The sequence below is a fragment of the Rhinolophus sinicus genome, chromosome 6, assembly GCF_057876585.1.
Source record: "Rhinolophus sinicus isolate RSI-liver-muscle chromosome 6, RSI-T2T, whole genome shotgun sequence".
Taxonomy (NCBI): Eukaryota; Metazoa; Chordata; class Mammalia; order Chiroptera; family Rhinolophidae; genus Rhinolophus; species Rhinolophus sinicus.
The window spans coordinates 44,046,665-44,066,415 of NC_142506.1; the positions used below are offsets into that span (position 1 = coordinate 44,046,665).

Here is a 19,751-nt window from a genome sequence, read left to right on the forward strand (position 1 = left end):
GGTTCTTGCCATCTGTGGCAGCATGGATGGACCTGGAGGGTGTTGTGCTGAGTTGAGTATGTTAGATAGATGCAATGTGATTTCACTTATATGTGGAGTCTAAAAAGCAAAATAAACAAACAAATGAAATAGAAACAAACTCATAGATACAGGGAACATTTTTATGGTTACCAGATGGGAGAGGGGTTGGGAGGGTGAGTGAAAAAAGGTAAGGTAATAAGAAGTACAAATTGGTAGTTACAAAATAGTCACAGGAATGTGAAGTACAACATGGTGAATACAGTCAATAATATGGTAATAACTATGTATAGTGCCAGGTGGGAACTAGACTAATCGGGGGACCACTTCTCAAATTATGTAAATGTCTAACCACTATGCTGTGTACCTGAAATTAATATAAAATAATATTGAATGTCAACTGTAATTGGAAAATTTAAATGGACGGGAAAAGAAGCCAGTTTTGGATTGGTCATCAGCTCTAGTTATTTTTAGATGGACAAGAGGGCTCGTCTACTTATGCACAAGGAATGAGGAACAGAACCAGATGCAAATGACTGGTGCTAACAGTGTCTGAAACCAACCTGGAGTGTAAATGAGGAGAGCAGAGGCCATACCCACCACACACAGGAGGGAAGGCAGCATAGAGGAGATGGGAGCTGAGTTGGGTCTCAAAGGATTGGAAGGATTTGGAGAGTGCAAAGGAAGGAGTCCAAACATGAAAGGCAAATGTTCTTCTTTGTAATTTGACCATGGAGAGAAAACTCTAAGAGCAAATCTCATGAAACATGAATGTCACAAACACATTCTATTACGGTTATAGCGGTGGCTGGGGGTGGCATGATCCTCATGAAGAAGCAGCTGTAGTTGCCGCATGACGGAGAATGAACAGCCATTGTGCATTGGAAAAGTCAGGGTTCATGCCGCTGAGATCCAACCCCAAGCTGCCAATCGGAGCACCATCTGAGTTTCTCTGTGGTCTCTGGCTGTTCCTCCGGCCAGCCTGATCTTGCTGTGCTCAGTTTTACTTTTCTGCCAATTGAGTCTTCTCAGAATCTCCATGGATACTCACTCCATACTCCAGGCAGCCTTAAACATAAAATCCCACTTTACTACACTCTTCTTATTTACACCTACCAATGGTGTCTTGTAGCTAACAGACTTACAGTGTCTGTTTCTTAATTCAAGCAACTGTATGCATCGAATGCATAAATAACACTGTACTTTGGATGTCTTGACAGCAAGGACTGTGTCTTTTTTTATCTTTGCACTCCTGGTACCCAACAGAGCAGCTGGCACCCAGTAGGCCACAAGCAACATTTATTTGATAAACGAATGGTGTGTTAACACAAAAATGTATTCTGATAGCAATGCCACAGGTAACTATTCCAGTGCAGTCCCTCTTAACTTCATGAGGAACTGTGGGCCAGCGATTCACGCAGGAAGGGCTAGCCCAGGGAACCGTATAGAAAATGAGGGGAGAAGGAGTTATGGATTGTTCTGAGCCCCTTACTGAAGAGCTATCCACACTCACCAGCATGGCACTTCCTTTCTCCTTATACGCGATAGTGAATCAAACACAGTCAGCGGACTTCGTGGGATGACAGAAGCTAGCTGCACATATTGGCGTGACTTTTCCCAGATGTTAGCGCTTCTCTATCTTGTCCAGAGAATAGACTGAGTGTAAGTTTACTAGACTGACATCACTGAAATCTTTAGTGCTACCGAGGCAGTAGAATACAGGGAAAAGGGCAATTTATTTTAGAGATGACAATCCTAAAACTCTACCACTCATCATGGATTGACGTGGTATTAAATGAGATAATGCATTCTAAGCACTTAAGGCGGTGCCTATCACATAATAAGTGCTCAGTAAAGGAAAGCCGCTATCATTATCATCAATCATCGTGAGTGTCCAGGCCAAGTATGTATGAAAAAAGAGACTGTTTCAGGGGCTGAAGTTGTGTGGAGCCCTCTTGTAGGATGGCTGAGAAGCAGTGTCTGCCCTACTGATGTACCTGTCACTTGGGGGGGACACTTTATCACGTCACATTGAGTGGGTGCTGGAGAGCTCTATCCCAGCATTGCCTGGACCAACCTTCTGATCGGCCATTGGCTGATATAACAGAAGGATCTGAACTGAAATCAAAAGGTCTAGGTTTGGTTCAGAGCTATGTTTTTGGATAAGTTTCTTCAGTGTCCTCACACTGGAAAGGGGAGGGTGCCTGTTGTACCCACGACGTGCTCAGGTTCCGGTGGTCCCCAACCTCCTTTCTGAGGCCACGAGGAACTCTCCCACTTCCCCTCTCCTCCAGAGAACCCAATGTTATATGAGTGACGTGGACAAAGAGCACTTGTAATGTGATGCCATTTAGTGAGTACATATGAAAGAACGTGTGAGAATAGGGAAAAAAATTAAAAACTACACATAATGTATTAGTTGGCTAGGGCTGCTGCCACAAATTAACACAAACTGAGTGGCTTAAAATCACCAAAATGTAATGTTTCACGGCTCTGGAAGTCAGAAGTCAGAGATCAAGGTGGTGTCAGGGCCATGGCCCCCCTGCTTCAGTGGTTCCTTGGGAGGCCTTCTCCCCGTGTGTGGGTCTCTGTGTCCAAATTCCTCCCTGTTTATAGGGACTCCAGTCGTACTGGATAAGGGACCACGCTACTCCACCATGACCACCTCTTAACTAATTACATCTGAAAGGACCTTGCCTCCTAAAGGGTCACATTCTGAAGAGTTGAGGATTAGGATGCTGGCATACGGATTTTTGTGGGACACAATTCAACCCACAGCACGTGACAACATGAATAACTAACCTAGATGGGGAAATGAAACTAGGAAAGAGCTGGCAATTGAAGGAAAATTAAGTTACTAACCCAGGCCAGTTAAGCCAGTTGTTTCTTTGAACCTTGAGAAAATACTCAGCCAGATTGAATGGCCTTCCCCCTGGCACTAGCAGACCCCAGGCACACTAGGGTGTGGGTTCAGATTCTGGTCATGGGTTGGGGAGAATGAAGACTTTGAGGTGGGGTGCTCTGGGATGTCAGGTGGGCAGCTCTGGACCACTGCGGGCACTGAAAACTCTGGGCGAAGAGCAGGAGAGGGAGGAGAGACAGGTGGCTTCAAAGGGAGGCTCTTCATCCTTGTCACGTCCCCTGAGGCCTGGTGACAATCACCAAAAGTAATTATGTTAAAATATTAGCCATCCAGGGTTACAATAAGAAAGATTGGTGCTGCATTCGGTATGGTTCTGATGGTTGAAAGTTCCGAATCAGAGGGAGTTTGGGGAAAGAGCAGTGTGGCTGTTAGTTTTCAGTTGTAAAATTTCTTAGCTGCTCAAGGATGGAGATATGAAATGAGAGCTTAGTAACATATGAATTTTTTAAGCGAAAATAGCTTCATTGTTTTTTCTGGTTGTAAAAGAATAATACTCATTGTTTAAAAATTCAGACAATACGGACAATATTTTGCAATGAAAAATCATCTGTACTCTTATAACATATATAATTACATTAATGGTATATACAAATCAGGGGTGCCAAAAAAATGTATACACCTGACTTGTATTCATGTTTTGTTATCAGTATATATTGAGTATTACAATTTTTTCCTTTCTTAAAATGTGTATACATTTTTTGGCACTCCCTGTGTATGCCATTTATTTATATATATAATTTTTAAATAAAAAATTTTAACGAGTCATTCTTATATGTGTTTGGTATAATATTTTTCTTTCCACTGAACAATCCATAGTGAAGATTGTCCTGTGTCAATAAATATAGAAAAACATTGTCATTTGAATTGTGTGTTTTCAGTTATGTGAATAAAGCATAATTTATTTAATCACTATTCCTGAACATTTAGATTGCTTACAAAAGTTTACCATTTTTAAAACTGCAATGACTATTCTTGCATATTCATCTTTGCATGCTTATACTATTATTCCCTTTAGGATAAAGTCCAATACAAATATTAAAATACGTTAGGGATTTCTTTCTTACCTCTCCCTGAGTGTATGAAGCCTGGCTCTTGTCTCTAAGAAGCAAGTCTGAGGGTGCCCGTCTTCCCTCTCTGCCCCCCCCACTGAAGCTGCACTGGGGGCTCTGGTCAAGTGTATTACATTGAAGTTCACAGCATGGAAGGTGGTGGAAGATGCGTGAGAGACGGAGGGGTTGGATGACGCAGGGGAAGGAGGGAAAAAGTCACATGCTGTAATATAGTTAATTTTAGTTGTCACAGTGAAGAAGTCGGTACTATATCCCTCAACATAGATCCTGTAGGGGAGGAAGAGATCAACCAGGAGCATGTGGCTAGTAAAGGAAAGCCAAGTTGGCTGACTCGGGAGAACATCTCACCACATACTATTTGCTCACAATATTTTCTGCTCCCCTCATAGAAGAGTTGCACTTCTTGCCCCATCTATACAAGGCTGGGCCATGTGACTTGCTTGGGTCACTGAAATGAGAGAGGAAGTGATATTGCCACCACCCAGGAGAAGCTTGAAGGGCCCGTGTGTTTCTGCTGTAGGTCCTTGTCCTCTGCTATGAGGCTAGGACACCTCACATGTTTGGGCTCCTTCAGCCTGGATCCTGAAATGCAGAGGATATGAAGTGAGGCACAGAGCACAGGTCACCTGCAATGTGCATTCAGCTGAGCAAGGAGTAAATCTTTGTTGTTGGGAGCTTCTGAGTTGTGAGGGTGTGTTGCTGCAGCATAACTACCGTGTTTCCCCGAAAATGAGACCTAACCGGAAAATAAGCTGGACACATTTAGTACGTTATGACGATGTTCCAGAAAAATATGACATGACTGTATTTAAATAAATGTAGATTGTTGTACATGAAAAAATAAGACACCCCCTGAACATAAGCCCTAGTCCATCTTTTGGAGCAAAACTTAATAAAAGACCCGGTCTTATTTTCGGGGAAACATGGTAGCATAAGCTGTGGGATATAGGTGCACTCTTTCCATCTCACTAACGTGCCTGTCTGCTCTGAGCCTTGCCCTGGTTGTTGGTCAGAATAGTTCTGTCTTTTCCTTTGGCGGCAGAAGAATGCAGACTCACTTTTTCAACCTATAGGTGTCTTAGACCCATAGTTAGATTGCTCTTTAACTTGACTTTTAAAAACTTGAGGCTTTTTTCCATGATCCCCTGAGCTATAGAGAGATAAATGTTCCCTGTCTCTCATACAACTTCTGGAGTGCCTATCCTGTGATGTGCATTCAGCTGAGCAAGGAGTAAATCTTAAAAAAAAACCAGATGGTCTTTTTGATTCCTTGGGTTTCCTTTGAACTTTTCTCTGTTCTGAATCTTTTCCTGGTAGTTTCATTTTGCTTAAAATCTATTCTGCTATGGTAGAAATAAATCCAGCTCTTCCTGAGCAAGTTTAAAAGTGATAGTTTGAGATATTTAGTATACACACGAGTATATTCTCCTTATAATATCTCTATGTGGCTAGTGACAAATGAGGTCCATATAATCCTATTTTATAATAAGTTACCCCAAAGTGTAGAAGTGAAATAGCATGACCATTCTGATGTTATATTTCATGTCAGAGGCAAAGAGAAAATAGAGCCCTGGTCCTTGCTTCTGATCCTTGGTTCACTTTATAAACTTTCCTATCATATCATCCAAGAAAAAAAATAATTTATTCAACCAATACTTATTGACTCTGCACTAGGTGCTCACACAAAAATGAAGCAAACGGGGTCTCCAGCCTCTAACAATGCACAATTTAGCAGAAGAAAGAGTAAACACATGATGACAGTGATGAGGTGTGGGGTGACAGGGGAGGGAGGTGCATAAAAGAAGCATCTCCTCTGGACTCGGGAGAGGCGGGCAGGCCAGACAACGTGAGGGAGCAACATTACAGCTGAGTTTTGAATGGTGACTGTGGGCACTGGCAAAGCCAGGGAAGGGCACATCTGGCAGCTGAACGGCCATGTAAAATGTAGAGGTGTGGCGCAGCCTGACAGGTAGTGCAAAGGTGATTTGTGTCTGAAGGATGGTACCTGCTGGCCCCCCTGCCTGTTAACTTCAAGAGGAACTGACAAGTCCAAGTCCCAGGGGGGCAGGAATTTTCCAGTTATTCTCGGTCTGGCTTCTGCACTTAGGAGCTCTTGAGGGTCATTTGGCAGTAACTGGCCCCCTTGGAATGAGAAGCAACTGGGCACCCGCAGGCATAATGGAGACCTGAGCCAGTTCCTGGCGATATTGCCCATCAGCTGTGCCTCTTCTTGTTTTGACCTCAGCACCAAGTCCCAGCCAAAGAAGTTGGGTTGGTGGCTCTGACATATCAATATTGGCATCTTGAAGATCCCTGTTGACAAGCTGGATGGCTCCCCCTGCATGCCCAGGGGCAGGAGTCACGCAGAACTCCTGAACTGTCAGAATCTGGGGAGTCGGAGTCTGAAGCTGAGTCGTGGTAGAGAAGATGCCTCTCACCACCAGCATCTCCACAGAGATTGTGTTTATCCACGTGCAGCGCGAATCACTAATTATAACAGCTGTCCTTGTGTCTGTGTAGCCTCCTAACCACTACACATTAGACTTCTTTGTTGGGAGCAAAAGACCCCAACTCTGACTAACTTGAATAAAAGAGCATTTATTGGAAAAATAATATTTTTTCCTCACACTCATAGAATCAGAGGGTGCTTTGAGAGTCAGGTTTGAACACACAGCATCGTGTGTGCAGGTACCATTCAGAGCACTTCACACACATTAACTTACTTAACCCCACAATGACACTCTAAGGTTCCTCCTGCCATTATTCCCTTTCATATGGTTGAGGAAAACAGGGGCAAGGGGAGATTAAATATTTGCCCAAGGTCACAGAGAGTGTGAGCTGGATTTGGATCAGGCATTCTGGTCCCAAAGACTTTCACACATGCTACAGTCTGACAATTAAGTTCACAAACTCATCCTAGAAAAAGTGCTACACACCTCATTGCTGAATATCACTACGGTCACCTTTGAAGTACTCCCCTTGGGAAGCTGTGCGCCGACACCAGTGCCTAGTCCACCCTTCAAAGCAATTCTGGAACTCTTTCTGGAATGGCCATCAGAACTATCGTCATATTACCCTTGATGTCCTGAATGTCATCAAAATGTCTTCCTTTCAATATTTCCTTTATCTTCAGGTAAAGAAAGAAGTCATTGGGGGCCAGATCAGGTGAGTAGGGAGGGTGTTTCAACACAGTTATTTGTTTACTGGCTAAAATCTCCCTCACAGACAGCGCTGTGTGAGCTGGTGCATTGTCGTGATGCAAGAGCCATGAATTGTTGGCGAAAAGCTCAGGTCATCTAACTTTCTCACGCAGCCTCTTCAGCACTTCCAAATAGTAAATTTGGTGAACTGTTTGTCCAGTTGGTGCAAATTCATAATGAATAATCCCTCTGATACCAAAAAAGGTTAGCAACATCGTTGCAACAAGTTCGCGAACTTACTTGTCCAGCTTGTAGAGCAGGATCAGCGAGGATGGTCTAGTGGCAGGAGTCAGGGCACTAGGGAACAAATGCCCATCTCCCTAGATCTCTTGGTCCCTTGGTTCAATTTTGAATTCCAAGGAGCTGGCATCCTACATAGATCAGGGCCTGCCCCTTGTTGGGGTGAAGGCAGTGGTTTTGGGGCCCTGATTCCAGTCCCACTAGACTGTACCCAGTGGGGAAAGGCAATCTCTCAAAGCAAAACTGGGGTACTGTTATGAAGCATAACTCGGAAGCCAGCAGCAGGAGAGCAGTGGTTCCTGCACTTGCCTGGAGAAGCCCTCTCTGGGGTCTCATTAACTCAGACGCACCATCAGTAAGTACAGTGCCAGCTCCAGACCCAGGGCTTTCCATGCATGTGCTCACTGAAACCTAGAACCCCTTGGGGGCAGGGGTCATGACCCCATTTCACAGGTGAGGACACAAAGCTTCAGAGAGAATAGCAACTTGGTCACATAAAATTAGGGTTTGATTTCAGGCCCTGACTCCAAAGCCCAGTGCCAGGGATCATTGGATAGTCACCCGGCAGGGCATCCAAGCACGGGGCGGGCAGGTCAGGGAGAGTCAGCTTACTCTGCTCTTGGGGCCTGAGTTAGTGGGCAGCTGAGCTATGGCCTGGGCTTCCAGGGAGCAGAGTACCTCACTCACCATCTCCCTGAGTGGCTGGCTCAGAGGAAAGTGCTCGTCGTAGGAAGTTCTGAGTCAAGCCAGCCAATGTGTGGTTATACTGCAGCCATTCCTGCCACCTGTCCCTGTTGACAGGATCACATGGCCTTTACCTGAACTTCTCTGTGAGCAAGGAGCCTCCCCTTCCCTTGGACCACCCTGCCTCCCACCCACCTACATTGGAAGGGTCAGAGGAAAGAAGACGGTCTGGCTCTGTTTTCTCTCTTCTGAGGTGGGAGGGAATCTAAAATTGCCCAAAGGGGTGGAGCTCAGGAGCTCCCGCCAGGTGGGACCCGGAGAGGCAACCGAGTGAGCTGGGAGAGCTAGACAGGGCAGGCGGGGAGGTGAGACCAGACAGGAGCCAGGTTCGGAGCCCTTGGAAACAGAACTAGATGCCAACCACAGCTATGCCCAGGACCCCCACCCAAGGGAGCCAAGCCTCTTCCCTGCCTTTCTGCTGCACCAGAGCCCATGGCACTGTATTCAGTGAGCTGAGAAAACACTGCTGAGTCTGTTCCATGAGGACAGCGCTGGGACACAAGAATGGGTTAACCTCACCACCAGTCCCGGTCCAGGGAGGGATGCAGGGAAGTGGACAAGTAACTACATCACAGGACCACGGTGATCAGGGCTGTAACTGGGGGTGAGCAAGGTCATGGGAGAACAGAGAACAGGTCCCACACACTCACGGAGTCTGGGATAGGGAGTGTAGCTGCTTACATGTCCCCCACCTCAGTTCTCGCCTCACATACCCTCCCAGTGTAATAGTGTGAAGTGGTGACTTCTACTCAGAAATATATATTTGGTCTTTGTCCAGGTTCCTGGGAGGGAATCCGTGGACTATCCTTAGTAATGAGAGTAGTAAAGCTATCATGCTATGTTAATGAGGTGACTTTGGGACAGCCCCCATGTCACCTAAAGAAAGGGGTTGGTTACCTGGAGAACCAACCATGTGATCAGAGCATTAGAACTTTCAGACCCACCCCCCCAACCTCTGGGAAGGGGTGAGGGTGGGAGGTTGAATCAATCATTAATGGCCAATGATTTCATCACTCCTGCCTCTGTAATGAGGTCTCCATAAAACCCCAAAGGACTGGGTTGGGAGAGCTTCTGGATCAGTGGACACGTGGACATTCAGAGAGACTGACCCGCCCAGAGAGGGCATGGGAGCTCTGCGCCCCTTCCCTCACCTTGCTCTGTGCATCTCTCCCATCTGCTGTTCCTGAGTTCTGTCCTCTTATAATAAACCCGGGATCTGGTTGGTAAATAAACTGTTCCGAGTTCTGTGAGCCACTGTAGCAAATCAATCAAGCACAAGGAGGAGGTCATGGGAACCTCCAATCTATAGCCATCTATAGCTGGTAGGTCAGAGGCACAGGTGACAACCTGGATTGTGATTGGCATCTGAAGGGATGCAGCTAATCTCGTAGGACTGAGCCCTGAACGTGTGGGATCTGACACTATCTCCAGGTGGTGTCAGCATTGAGCTGAATCATGGGACACCCACGTGGTGTTGGAGAACTGCTCGGAGTGGGGAAAACCGCACACTTAGAACTGGAGTCAGAATTATAAACAGAAAGATCTTTTTGAGAGCCGTGTTCTGTGACTGTGTCACTAATCCCTTCCACTCCTCACTTGCATCAGGACCCAGGTTCAATGGGGACAGAGATGGCATACAGCCTCGACCTTATTCCCGTTGGATGCACTCTCAGCTCTCCTGTGGGGCCATTAGGCCTCACTGCTGTGCAGGCAGAGAGCCCAGGCTGAAGGGAATGTCACTTTGACACATACTGGAAGTTGCTATGACGGTTTCCTAAGCAGCTGCACATTTGAAACTTGCACGGAGTGGAGAATGAAGCTCAGGTCTGACAGCATCCCTACTGGTAAACCGGCAGCTGCCGGGGACAGAGAGCTGCTGGACAGGAAGATGTGGCCAGGAGCTGAGGGACTGTCCCCGCCCACCAGCTCTGCCTCTGAGGGATTTGGGTGGAAAATCAGGTTTTCTCCTTCCTCCATCTAGGGTGAGTATCTGAAAGGCAGCACAATGCTAAGAGCATGGGTTTGGGGTTCGGAAAAACCTGGCTTTCAGTTGAGTCCTGGCTCCACTGCTTTCTAGCTATGTGATCTGGATCAAACTGCTTCAGCGCTCTGAGCCGCAGTCTTGTGTTCTGTATAATGGGAATAATAATAGCATCTGCCTGACAGGTTGTGAGGAATCAACTAAATTGCATGTGTAAAGGCTCAGCGCTTAGTGAACACTGTCTGTTATTACGGCTCTGGCTATCCCTCCGACGTCCCCTGCATCAGACAGCTGTGCCACTGCAGGACAGGGCAGGCCACCCACACCAGCGTGTGGCCAGGCAGCCGGTTTTCCTCTGTAGCACCAGAACTGCACCTTTCTCAGCAAGACCCGCCCTTCTGGCCTCAGGGGTGGGTCTCTGTGGAGTAGACGTCAGTTCCGTGGGCGGGTCTTCTGCCTCCTGCCCTCAGAAAGCAGAAGAGGATCCAGGTGAGAACTTCCATCAGACATAGTTTCTGGTCACTGCTGTGTGCCAGGCACCTGGCTCTGGGCTGGGAATGTGATACTGAACACACCCACCAGGACCTCATCAAGCACACAGGTGTCTAAGGTAGCAGATGTTGACACTTCAGTGACCACATGTGAAATGAGGTTACAAAGGATAAATTCAATCGCCAGGTGTGGCAAGCTGACTAGTGACCTCCAAGGATGTCCATGTCCCAACCCCCGGACCTGGGACTAGGTCACGGTGCATGGCCCAAGGGACTTTGCAGATGTGATTAAATTAAGGATCTTTAGATGAGGAGATAACCCTGGGTTATTACTCAGCTGAATCCAATGTCATCTCAAGGGGCCTTCTAAGAGGGAGTCAGGAAGGCCAAGGTCAGTAGTAGGAGATGGAAAGACAGAAACAAGAGGTTGAGTAATGCAAGGAACCAAGGAGTGTGGGCGCCTTTAGAAGCTGGAAGAGACAGGACATGGATTCTGCCTCAGATCCCCTAGAAGGAACCAGTCCTGCTGACACCTGGCTTTTAGCCAGTAGGTTCGTTTGGGACTTCTGGCCTCCAGATCGCTAGGAGAATAAGCCCGCGCTGTTTTAGCTCACTAAGTTTGCAGTAACTTGTTAGAGCAGCAACTGGACAAATACACCATAGAACTCACAGCAGGGGGACTCAATGAGTCTGAGGGACCAAGGAAAGGTACATCCTGTCAGTATTCTCTTGTTTTGCACCAGCCCTGGGTGGGGGCAGTAAGGGTGGGGGATCCTCACAGATAACAATTCTGCAGGGTTCACAGAGTCATGGCCGCAGCCTCCATCTGGAGGTTCTGGGGTTGGAGGCAGCGTCCATGCACTGCACGGGCATCTGGGAGCCCCATTCAAGTCCCCCATCTCCTCCTTCCTGGCTCAGGTTGCAGATCCTCTGAGCTGTTTTGCCTCAGCCCCCCCCCCCCCAAATCTGGGCCACATCCACTGGACAAAGAAGCTGACCAGGTCACCCCTGGATCACAGTTCTTCCACCAAAGGTCCTTTCTCCTTCTGGGAGGTGGTCCCCTCAACCTAGGACCACAGTCTAACGTGGAAGAGATCTGCCACCCAAAAATGTCCTCCTCACAGCAAATACTGACCTGCTGTTCCTCCAAGTGACTTCTACCCAAGGGGCCACCCCATCCTTCATACCCACGGAGCAGTCTCCGTGACCTGGTTCCTTGGGGGTGGGGGCTAGATTCTGGGAACTGAACTGGGAGGGGAGATTTTGTGGGGCTGCGGGATCCAGAAGGTCTGGCTGCTGCTCCCTCTGGGAGGGTCTGTCCCAGTCCCTATTTCAGGACCCTACGTGGGCCCGATCCCTTCCCCGCTCCAGGGCCACCCTGTGCTCCTCGCCCTGCTCCCATCCCGTGGGTTGTCCCAGTGAGGGGACTGCTTCTGTGTTTTCCAGTCTCCAGCTCTATCACGGCATCTGCTTCCTTAGTAAGGACAACCGAGGCCTACCACCGCATCTCTGCCAACGAGGGCAGTTCTACTCAGGATGGTTACTGGGCTCTAGGAGCCTGTGGCTGGCAGTTCAGAGACTGGAACACAAAGCCGCTGTCTGCCGGCTGCTCTGGGACAGGGTTTCCCAGCACTGGGCAGGTTGCTCAGGAAGGGAGAGGGCAGGACCAGATGGAGGAACCCTCTGGACTTCAAGCAGAGGCAGTGAGTGGAGGTACATCCGAAATCCCATCCAGGATGAACGAATTGGGCTGGATCCGTGGAGGCAGTTAACTAGAAATAGTTCATGCCCAGAAGTCGTGAAAAGCATCTCAATCAACAGGGTAGGGCCAGACTGCCAGAGCCCGCTACCATGTGGGGCTCTGTGCCCCTGAAGCGGTGGGTTCAGAGTGGCCACACGGCCATTTTAATTATGCCCAGCGTGTGAGAGGATTGAGACCTGAATCGCTTGGGGGAGTGAGTCAGACAAAATCGAGAACAAAATGGATGCACCAACACAGACATTTGTGGAGGACTTTCCACATGTAAGGCCCTGTTGCCGTCCCAGACACACGACACAAGCTTGCAGGGCACTGGAGGTGTGGGACTGGCCAACAGGATCGAAGAGCTGAGGCACCTCCCCACGCAGTGCTGTGCGTCCTAGGAGGGTTCAAAGTACATGCTCCATGCGGTGAGGGGAGCAAAAACTTCAGGAGGAGGTGGCGTTTGGAAGGGTCTTTGTAAATGGATTGAAAGTTCACAGGCGACAGTCAGAGCAGGAGTGGGGGAGCAGGGGCCAAGGCAGGGGGGAGGAAAGCCAGGAGAGGCCACGTCCAGTTTGACCAAAGGGTGGAAACCACGAGAACAGCACTGGGAGGTAAGGCTGGCGAGGGCCTTGGACGCTGAGCTAAGGGGAACGGGGAACATTGGTGAGTGGGGAGATGACATGGTCAGAGCCGTCTCTGGGAGACAGTGGTCGGGGGGTTATTTGGCTGTGCAGGACTCAATTTTCTGGAGTGACTTTTAGTGGTGATCTTCATTGAGTAATAGGACATTGCCTCTGCCAATGCACGTGGGCAGCACTGAACCCCAAACCCCACCAGTTGATGGAGCTGATAGTTCTACTGGGGGCTTTGCCTGTTTTTCACTTGGCAGTGTGTTCCCCAAACGTTAGTAGATGGTGTTAGCTGGATTCAAACAGACATTAGAATTACCTGGTCTCATTCCTCCACATCCTTCAAGCCTATGGATAGTAGTTTCCTTGAGAGGGGCACCTAGTTTCTAGGCTTTTTATAGTCAAATAAGAATGGCCTCTAATTAGCTCTATGATCTTAGGTAATGTCACAGAAAGTAGCATCTAACGAGTGTCTACTCTGCATCAGGCATGGTGCCCATACTTGGTCACAGACCATTTAATAGTAAAATAGTAATATATTTGTGTATTCCTTTATAGTTAAATTTTACCAGAAGCTCAGTTTCTTCGTGTATAAAGGGAGAGGTTGGGCTGAACCATGTCTAGTCCCTTCATGTCTCACTGTATGCACATCTATCGGGTAATCCTGATGTTAGAGAACAAGGACCAAGTTTGGAAGGAGGCAACTTAGGGGCTTCTCCACAGACACCATGGAAAACATAAGAATTCTCTCTGAAGCTGTATGAACTGAAAATATAAGTAGGCCCTCATTAGGTAACTTAGAAAAGTTCATGTCTCAGTCCATTTGGGCTCCTGTAGCAAAATACCATAGACTGAGTGCCTTAAAACACAGAGATTTATTTCTTACAGTTCTGGAGGCTGGAAGACCAAGATCAAGGTGCCAGACGACTCCGCTCCTCGTGAGGGCTCTTTTCCTGCCTCGCAGACGGCCGCCTTCTCTCTGTACCCTCACATGGCCTTTCCTCCCTTTGTGACTGCTCTGTGCCTCTCGTAAGGGCACCAAGGGGACTCCACGCTCATGACCAAATTACCTCCCAAAGGGCCAACCTCCAACTATCATTGAATTGGGAGTTAAGGCTTCAACATACGGATTTGGGGGGACACAAACATTGTCTATAACACTTCACATATGATAGGCCCAGATTGAGCAATTACAGAGGATTTGGGGAATGCCTGACTTACTAAGCATAATTGTAAGAACTCTTATGAGGTAGGGACTATTATTGTAATTCCCATCTTACAGGCAAGGCCACTACAGAACATAGAGATGAAGTATTTTCCCAAGGCACACAGCTGACAAGTGACAGAGCCAGGACTCGCACCCTAGTAACCCAGGGCCCTTGTGGTTAATGTATCGTAACACACTGTCAGGCCACCTGGAATGGGCGGAGAAGGCAGGAAACCACCCTGTGCCACTAAAGCTACTCCTTGGGGCTGCGGGTGAAGACGTGACGCTGGCCAGGCGGGGAGGTGGTTTGACCCAGTATGGTATTTTTCAGCTGTCCATCTAAACTCAGAAAACACAGGAATGTAATTCTAACCTTAAAGAAACACGAAGATTAAAATGCAACTTTTTGATTCAGGTTAAAATCCACTCAATCATAAATTTTTTTTTTCATGTTCTTCCTGAATATTTCCTTTCTTTCCAAAAGTTTGGTGTAAACAACATCCACAGAAACGAAACAATCCATTCACATTTCTCAGACTACAGGCTTTTCTCTCAGACTAGAGCAGGATGATTTTCAGTGTCCTCTGCTAGCATTCTAATAGTCCCCGTGAGAAAGAAGTGCATGTCTCAAAAAACTGAAGCCAAATAAGCACGCCACACTTGCCGATGAGCACCACTGGGCCCTGGGTGTGGGGGCGGGGTATGCTGGAGGGGGTGGAAGCCTCTCCAGACAGCACTCAGAAGCAGAGGGAAAGGTCGGGCAGCAAATCTGGTGAGCCTGGGAGCAGTGGCTACTGAGCTGTGAAATGATTCCCCTTTCAGCCGGGCATTTGCCTGAAGTCACTGATCTCCTTCCAAATCACTCTGTTCTGGGCTCCTTGCCAAGCTCCTTGGTCTACTTACCAAGCAGGAAGCAGGTCAGCAAGCCTGGGATGGGCTGGGCACCGGGAGGCTGGTGCTGTCCTCTCAGGGCTTCTGGCCAGGAAAGGCCACTAATAGTGGTGGTGGGTGTGCTGGGGTCTGTCCCACCTCAGCACGCATCTCACACAAGCAACCACTCTGCTTTCTAGTTAGCCAGGGAGGAGTGTTGGAGCCCCAGTTTATGCCAGCACCCTGGCTAGAAATGCAAATAGAAGACCAAGTCCCCACCATTGAGGACCGAACAGGTCCTCAGGGAGGGGACTGGTGCAGCCACAGAGGGAAGTGTGCTGCGGAGGGAGATGCAACTCTTCTCTGGACGCTGACAAACTTCTATTGACGACCCCCGTTGTTACAGACTCACTTGGGGCCTGTGAACGGTGCGAGCATGTCAGTCTCCTTACCAGGCAGTTATCTGGGGACAGATGAGCTGTCCTAGGAGGTGCACCCCTGGAAGGACAGGTGCAAAGATCTGGGCTGTGGTGGTTGAAACTTAACCTATTAAATGAAATAAAAATCCCAGTCCCCCCCCCCCCCCCCCGGCTGCATTAGTCACCCTTCAAGTGCTCAGTCGCCCCCTATGGCTGGTGGCTGCCACGCTGGACAGAGCAGACGTAGAACATTTGTCATTCCCATAAGTCCTACTGGGTATTTTTTTTGTATCGATAATGGCAGTAGAGAGTGGGACACGCTGGGTGAGCTCTGGAGGGACGTGCCCACATCAGTCCAGGTGGCGGTAGGGATGGTGACGCCAGTGGAGAAAGGAAAACTTCTCCAAGGAGCCACATGTAAGCTGAACCCCTGTCTGAGGTTCACAGCTTTCTCCCAGCAGGACAGACCCTAAACCTCACCTGATCTCGCCTTGAATGTAAGTGTTCCCCGATCCTGAGGCCCCTTCCTGCTCATTGCACGTGTCTCCCTGAGTCTCACCCTTCCCATGGCTTCATGTGCCTTCTTCAGAGATGTTCGGCTGAGGCTGTTTGTACGAGACAGTCCAGCGGGTCTCAAGCTGCATCAGAGCTTGCCAGAGGGCTTGTTAAAAGACAGATCCCTGGGCGTCACCCTGTTTCTGAGCGGTAGGCCAGAGAACTTGCATTTAATAAATTCCCAGGTGAGAGGTCCAGGGACCACACTTTGAGAACCACCGATGTGGTCGACAGAGTCACACTCGCTGATTCATTCGTTCACCAAGCACTCGTTTAATGTACGGTTGCCCGATGCTCTTCCTGAAGTCCAGGCAAGGTCCCGGTTCTGGGGAGTCTACATTTCAGGGAGGGGAGACAGCCTGAAAAAGAACCTATGTGGGGTGGTGATGGATGTTATGAAAATGGATAAAGCAGAGCGAGAGGAGAGGTGTCACGACAAGGTGACATTTGAGCAGAGACCTAAAGAAATGAGGGGCAGGAGAGGGCAGGACATGACCCTGGCCTTTCTGGCCCTGTTTTGCTCCTTCCTCGGCATTTTAATGTGAAAAATGAGGTCATGTTAAAAAGCGAGGTCATCAGTCTATAAATAGCTAAGTTTTGAAGACAGATTTGATCGTGTGTGTATGTGTTTTTTTCAAAAGAAACATGATGCCAAAAGTCATAGATTTGGCCCCAGCTCGCAGTTCCACCTTTGGGTCCCAGCTGCCTTTGTGCGAACCCCTCTCTGCAGGGTGGAGAGTCCCTCAGGCTAAGGAGCCTGTATCTCCTTCTAGATCAGGGGTGTCCAAACTGTGGCTTGCGGGCCAACTGTGCCCCACAATCCATTGTTAATTGGCCTGCAGCAAATTCCAAAAATATATTTAGTTTACTTAAATAAACCAGGTGAGGCAATACGTACTTCACCTCGAGTGTATTTTACCACATATGGCCCTGGGTGAAAACCATTGAAAAAAGTTTGAACACCCCTGTTCTAGATGATGCCTCAGGATTCCCAGACTTTTCCAGGGCCTGTGAACCCCTCTCCCAGGCACCTCCCTCAGGCCAAAAGGCTATGTGCAGGGGTGAGGTGGGTGGACTTGGAATAGGACCTGGGCTGTATAGACGTAAGGGTCTACAAATCCTGCTGATGAGGGATAGAGCTGCCGGGGGGAGGGGCCAGGACCAGGCCTAGGGCGCCGGTGCCTTCTTGTCCTGGGTTCTTCCAACATCACCAGCAGCCTGTGGGCTCAAACCAATCAGCTGAGCACTCCGTACTCTCGCAGTTTGGGGTCCAGACAGCAGACTGGGGGTCAGTCAACACTATCAGCCGTTGCTGGGAAGATGAGCATATGGTGTGGTGCCATGAGTCCGTCAGGGTCCCTTCATAAAGGAGGCTAGTTTGTGGGCGGGGTTAGCTCTACCCCCTCTTAGAAGCACAAGTCTTTATGATGACATGCAAACTGTGTGCCTTTAACACCTTGTTTTCCTTTTCAACCTGTGGTTTTCAGGCCCAACTGTCTCAGGCCTTAAATGGAGTTTCTGATAAGGCTAAAGAAGCAAAGGAGTTCCTGGTCCAGCTGAAGAACATTCTGCAGCAGATCCAGGTGAGTGAAACCAGGCGGTGGGAGGGTAGTGGGTGCAAAACGCTCACCAGACGTACCCAGAAGAAAGGAAGGTGTGCTCAGCAGGAGGTCTGCTTGTCCTACCGCACAGCCTCAGGCAGACAACACACTCAGGCCACCGACACCCAGGTGACCGCTGACACGGGCTCAGTTAGAGGGGACTGCAGAAAGAGCTGGAAAGAAGCCATGCAGCACGCTGCACAGCCATGTCGTCCTATGTGGTATCTGTCTATGGTGCTTTTGTACCCATGTCATCAGTGCATCAAAATATAAACGCGTCATTTACTACGTATGTGTACTTATGAGCATCCATGCTGTTCACATCCTGAGCCTGACATGCATCAATAAGGCACCATCTGTGGCCTCGGGAGCTCTGTCTGTAGGGGAGAATGCACACGCGTGTGCTCCATACGAACGTGTACGTGGAGGAACTGTTCACACATGTGATGACCTGGTAAAGCATCCCAGTGTCGGGGTGGAGGAAAGGGACTGAGGGCACCGATTCCTTAACCAGCCAATAGAACCATCCTTCCTAACGAGCTCAAGTGCAGACTCAGCCACAAGCATTTTCAGTCATGTTTCTCATGTTTCAGAGACACGAGATGTATGAGTTTGGTGGGGCTGCTGCAACAAAGTACCACAGATAGAGTGTTTTAAACAACAGGAATTTAATGTCTCACAGTTCTGGAAGCTAGAAGTTCAAGTTCAAGGTGTGGGCAGGGTTGGTGTCTCTTGAGGCCTCTCTCCTGGGTGTGCAGACAGCCGCCTTCTCCGTGTCCTCACATGGTCGTCCTGTGTGTGTCTGTGTCCTAATCTCCGCTTGCTATGTGGACCTCAGTCCTAATGGATGGAGGGGGGGGGGCACCTTAATTACATCTTTAAGGGCCTGTCTCCAAAGACAGTCATTTTCTGGGGTTCTGGGGTTAGGGCTTCAACACAACAAATTGGGCGGGGGAGGCAGGCACAATTCAGTCCATAACATGAGGCCAAATTCATGCTGATCTTAGAGACCTAGAAGGATTTTTTTTAACTGAGAAAGACAGGCCCTACAGCATGAGCATGGGATTTTTGGGGGTTGTTTTACTGGGTTTTTTTTTATTATTAAAAGCAAAAGGATGTGTTACAGAAATTTTGGAAAGTAGAGAATAATAGCTAGAACTAAGAAAAATTTCACCAATATCTGACCACCTGAGGTGACCACCTCCCCATTTTGACACCGTGTTCCATTGTTTCAGACACATGCACGCACGCACACACACACTCATGTACACATATATGGGATTATGCTATACACAACTTGTAACCTGCTTTTTTCCTTCTTAATTGTCTCTCTTGAGCATTTCCCATGGCATTAAAAACTCTCTCTGAACAGGGTCTGAATGACTACAGAATATATCACCACAGAGATGAGCCGAGATCCATGGTACCCCTCCCCTAACTCACATCTACATGTTTCCAATTGAATAGCATCACAGATGCTTCCAAGACGAGCTTCTCTGAAGTACGTTTGTCTAGCACTCACCAGATTTCAGCATGCCTTCTCCCTAAAGCTCTCTGCTTCCCCCAGGAAAACGGACTAGACTACGAAGCCTGCCTAGTCGCTCAGTGTGACGCACTGGTCGATGCTTTAACTCGGCAGAAAGCCAAGCTGCTCACCAAGGTCACGAAGGAGAGGGAGCACAAGTTGAAGGTAGGTCCCTGGGGTACTGGCGCCCTCAGTCCCATCACAGCCTCTGCACCCAGCATGTGGTGTTGGGGGGGGGGGAGGGACAGCGAGAGGGAGGGAGGGAAGAGGAAATGGATAGATGAGCAGGCTGCCCCTGGGCCTACATACACTCATGTGACTTTCCCTAAAGCCAGTCAACACCCATGTTCTCCCTCCAAAGTGAGGGTCAGACACCAGAATCCTGCTGATTTCAAGTCAGAGGTCCATCCTCTCCCCTCTTCTCTACGTTCCTGTTTTCTGCAAAAGGGATCCCTCCTGCTCTCATCTTGCAGAGCATGAGTACCCCCTGACAGTGACGAGGCCTCCAGCTCTGCCCCCTCCTCAGGCTCTCTG

At 48.6% G+C, this 19,751-nt stretch overlaps 1 protein-coding gene across 2 annotated transcripts in view; it reads left to right on the plus strand.

Annotated features, from left to right (window-relative positions):
• TRIM67 (tripartite motif containing 67) overlaps nucleotides 1–19,751 on the plus strand; it is a 48,841-nt gene that overhangs the window by 12,074 nt on the left and 17,016 nt on the right. For both annotated transcript variants that reach the window (XM_019757376.3, XM_019757377.3), the window contains exons 2-3: nucleotides 17,579–17,674; nucleotides 19,260–19,382. In XM_019757376.3, the coding sequence (XP_019612935.3) occupies nucleotides 17,579–17,674; nucleotides 19,260–19,382 (219 nt within the window). The remainder of the gene's footprint in view (nucleotides 1–17,578; nucleotides 17,675–19,259; nucleotides 19,383–19,751) is intronic.